At 35.1% G+C, this 4,445-nt stretch overlaps 1 protein-coding gene across 1 annotated transcript; it reads left to right on the top strand.

The window, feature by feature from the left end:
* The first annotated feature begins 1,337 nt into the window (after positions 1-1,337).
* On the top strand, positions 1,338-4,057 carry LOC147560600 (uncharacterized). The gene is made up of 3 exons (XM_086662751.1): positions 1,338-1,806; positions 2,601-2,842; positions 3,426-4,057. Exons 2-3 carry the CDS (start codon positions 2,603-2,605, stop codon positions 3,909-3,911), a joined length of 726 nt encoding a protein of 241 aa, XP_086518877.1. The 5' UTR covers positions 1,338-1,806; positions 2,601-2,602; the 3' UTR covers positions 3,912-4,057.
* Positions 4,058-4,445: the final 388 nt, after the last annotated feature.

Raw genomic sequence — 4,445 nt, 5'->3', positions numbered from 1 at the left:
AGTGTCCATCAACTAGAAGTGAGAAAGAAGAAATGGAGAAAATTCCTTATGCTTCAGCTGTAGGAAGCTTGATGTATGCAATGGTGTGTACAAGACCGGACATTGCATTTGCAGTTGGAGTAGTAAGCAGATTTCTTGCTAATCCTGGCAAAGAGCATTGGTTAGCAGTGAAGTGGATTCTGAAGTATCTTAGAGGTACGTCTAAAGCTCGTATATGTTTTGGTAATGATAAGCCAGTATTAGTCGGTTACACAGATGCAGACATGGCAGGAGATGTAGACTCTAAAAGGTCCACATCAGGCTACTTATTTACTTTTTCAGGGGGAGCAGTGTCATGGCAATCTAAATTACAAAAGTGTGTAGCTTTATCTACTACAGAGGCAGAATATATTGCCATTACAGAATGTTGCAAGGAGATGTTATGGATGAAGAGACTGTTAGAAGAACTTGGTATGAAACAAGATAATTATATTATTCATTGCGACAGTCAAAGTGCCATCCACCTCAGTAAGAATTCTAGTTTCCATTCCAAGTCCAAGCATATAAATGTGAGATACCAGTGGATCCAAGATGTTCTTGAAGAAAAGGTGTTGAAGATCGAGAAAATCCATACTGACGACAATGGTTCAGATATGATGACAAAACCATTACCCAAAGGCAAACATGAGCTATGTAGCAGTGTTGCAGGTTTGGGGATGGTAGGTCCCTCTTCATAAGTCGGGAGGGGGAGTTTGTTGGGGTCCCTCCTTATAATTAAAGGACTCCTAGTTGGAATAGGATTTCCCTTATTCCTTGTTTGGGGAAAAAATAGAAGTTTCTATTTTTTCAAGCCTAAAAAGGAATTCCTATTTCTATTGGTAAACCTCCTTATTTATTATTATAAATAGGGAATGAAAGGGAAGAGATTATACACAACAACTTCCAGAACAAAGAGAAGTCAGAGAAAGAGAGATTTCTGAAGTGGTTCTTTCAAGAGAGATTGAAAGAGCAGAATATTGGTTTGAAGAAAAGAAGATTATTAATCTTGTGAAGCAATTTAGTTTGTGGTTATCTTCTTCAACCTTTAGTAATCTAGGATTTGTTCAAATCCTAAGGAGTAAGAGATTTTATTTCTTTGTTTTTTTGTTCAGTTTATCCACCATAGGTTTGGTGAAGAGTTGTGTAACCCATTATTAATTATAGTGGAAGATTTCTGGACTAGGTCCCGTGGTTTTTTACCTTCTAGTTTGGAGGGGTTTTTTGCCACGTTAAATAATCTTGGTGTCTCTACTTTTACTTTCGCATCGTTTATCTTCATATTACTGAACAAGTAAATTAGGTTATTTTTCCTAACAAATATTTCAGAGATGGTCTCTCGACGGCTAGAAAGAAAAAAAAAAGCAGAGTTTAGATAGAGAGAAACAGAAAAAGGTTTAGAAAGAGATTATCACATACGGTTTAGACAGAGAGTGAGAGAAGAAGAAACAATACGGTTGAGAAATTATCATCATATATCTTTTTCGATTTTTCTTATTTTGTAATCTTCCTTTTAGTGAGAAGAAAGAGAAGTTACAGAGAGAGAAAGAGAGATTGTAGAGAGAGAGAGAGAGAAATTAAATCAAAGTTACAATTTTCTTATTCTTTGTTTGTTTCATTCGGATTATTGTTATCCTCTCTTCATTGTTTCTATAAGTAAGAGATTAAAAGAGAGAAAGAAAACAGAAAAGAGAGAAAGTAGTTGGAGAAGACGAGAAAATCATTTTCCATCAGGGGTGTGTTTGGCTGTCAGTGGAAAATTAGAAGGAAATCGTTTCCAGCGAAGAAAAAGTCTGTTTTCTTCTCTCTCTCTTTACTTTATTTTCCAAATTTTTTTTATATATAATGTCTATGATTAACTAATCTTTTATCTAGGGTCTTAGATGAAGTTCTTCATAAATAATTTTATCGAGATGATTTATTAAATAATTTTTATTGTTTTCTCACGATAAAATCTTTCGGATTTTTAGACCATTCATGGACCAAAAATCTGAGTTATATGAAGAATTTGCCAATCAAATCATAATAAATCGTCGTTAGAATTGTTAGAAGGACGGATTCGAAAACCCTAGGTTCCCTTTATCTGAATATCAACTTTAGTATTATTTAATTTTTAATTGCTATTTATCTTTTTATTATTTGAAAAAAAATATTACCAATCAAACCACTATTTTGAAGACATAATAGTTTTAAGATTAGAATTGAAATTTGACTTAGTCTCTGAGGAACGAACCGGTCTTACCGGAATTTTACAACTTGACACCCGTGCACTTGCGGGTGTAGACCTATTTAGGAAACTTTTTAGGCCCATCATAATACAAAAAAAGTGGTTTTCACATCAAACATTTTCACACGTATCAAACAAGACCATTTAGTTCAAATATGTAGCCATAAGTGTTTACTATTGTGACATGAATCTATCTGGGGTTTACCATGTTTTGAAGGGGGTTTCTTCTCAAGTTGTTTAATTTTTAATCTGAAACAAAGAATTTTAAAAGTATCTTTTCAGCTGATCTGGAATTCTTATATTTGTTTGTATTACCTTTTGATTTTTCTTTTTATACCTTTCAATTTCCCTATTTCAGTCATGATAAAAGGGACTACGGCACTTGGATTGATTAATGAACGAGGCTATATTCTTGTCCATGACGGCAAAGTAACAGAATATGGCAACAAGTTTTTCACAAAACCGGGTCAAAGCTCGAGTCCTAAAGCTGTTTTGACTGAATTTTGTCGGAAACGTGTCCTGCTGAGCCCGCGTGTTCATGCAGTTTTTGCAGGCGACGTTGGTTTGGCCAAAAAAGTTTGCACAGATGCTCTTGCACGTGTAAGTTTTTTTCCTTTCCTTTTTTTTTTATTTGAGAAAAATGCTGTTTGGGAGCGAGAGTTTTTTTTTGAATGGTCAGCGTGCCTCGAACCCTTGACCTCTAGGTGGGGGCGAGAATTGAAGAAGGGAATGATTAATGAGAACATTGCTAGGGCAACAGTAGATCAATTTGGGTTTTTATATTAGGTTTGTTATGGTATAAATCAATCTTAGCTTAACCCAAATCTTGAATTCTGTCTTTTTACTATATCTAAAACTTCACATTCAAACAATTAAGGTATGATCATAAGTTTGAATTCTAAATGAACAAAAAAACCTTAATTATGAACAGCCAAACTTGGATTTGTAAGAAACTAACTGAAATTTTAAAATCTGCAACTTTTTCTCTATTAAATTACTTAGAATTTGAAGGGAGTATCATGAAATTGGAGAAGTTTCTATGCTTGAAGTATTTAGGAAGAAGATAAGCAAGTTTCTGAGAATCCCAAATGATAAAGCTATTACAAGCTATACTCCATGAAACAACCGAATTGTGTTTTCCTTTCTTTTTTTTTTTTTGACATAACTTTTGTTTTCTTTTCAGAGTGAGAAGGTTGGACATACCAGTGTCCAAGACGTTGCGAGTTTCATTGGTGCAAGTTTACTAGCTCAGTGGCCAAATTATGGCCCGTCACCGTGCGGTTTAATTATTGGAGGGTTCGAAGAGGAAGAAGCAAGAATGATGATGGTGGATATATCTTTTCACGGGAAAAAAGGAGAAAAAAAACCAGTCATAACTAAAGAAAAGTTGATATCTGGAAAGGGTAAACAATTTGTGACTATGGCCCATGGCGAAAAAGTCGATAGGTGTCTCGATGGGTACACTTTCTGTTCCACCCTTGAGGACACTGGGGCAATGATCCAAAATGCAATGCGTGAGGGTGCCAAGGCCGATGAAGATACAGGTAATCATGTTGAGGCGGTTCTCTATACGCACGATGGACAGTTCTACAACATCTTTACCACTAAAATCGAAGGGATGAATAGGCTAGCAACACTGGGAGTTGACACATCTAAGGGTCGCCGATGAAGAGTAGTATGGTTTAAGTTTCTTTTGTTTTTGTTCCTTTTGCCTTCTGCTAGACTCATTATTAATTAGAGAAGTAACATTGTTATAACTGTTGGATTGTTAAGACTCATTGTTTCTCTATTGATATTGTTATGTTTTTTTTTTTTGATATTTTTAAATATATTGGTGTTTGATCTACAAGACAGGGAGAGAGAGAGAGCAATAAGCCCGCGTTCCGGTCAGATAAAAACTTACATAAGTGATAACGGTAGGAATGTAGAGATTAGCGCGAGCATCTTTTTTTTATAAGAAAACTACAAATTTCAGTTCCTTGTTATCCAAAAAAACAAGCATCTCAGAAGTCATAATTAACGTCGGTTTCGATGTCGTTTTCTTTGGTATCTTGGGCTCTAAGGATTCCCTTTTGTATATCTAGTATCAAACAGAGCACTATGAAGTACCTTTTGCAACCTTCTATTGTTTATTTATTAATCTCACACTTCACCATGGAACTTCAATCCCCATCCTCCGTTCATGTTCGGAAAGAAAGAAACA

This window comes from Eschscholzia californica, unplaced genomic scaffold, assembly GCF_041429995.1.
Source record: "Eschscholzia californica isolate CP2 unplaced genomic scaffold, dmEscCali1.0.p SCAF_2, whole genome shotgun sequence".
Classification (NCBI taxonomy): domain Eukaryota; kingdom Viridiplantae; phylum Streptophyta; class Magnoliopsida; order Ranunculales; family Papaveraceae; genus Eschscholzia; species Eschscholzia californica.
Note: the sequence above shows the minus strand (reverse complement) of the source record. Positions and strands in the feature narration are given on the sequence as shown.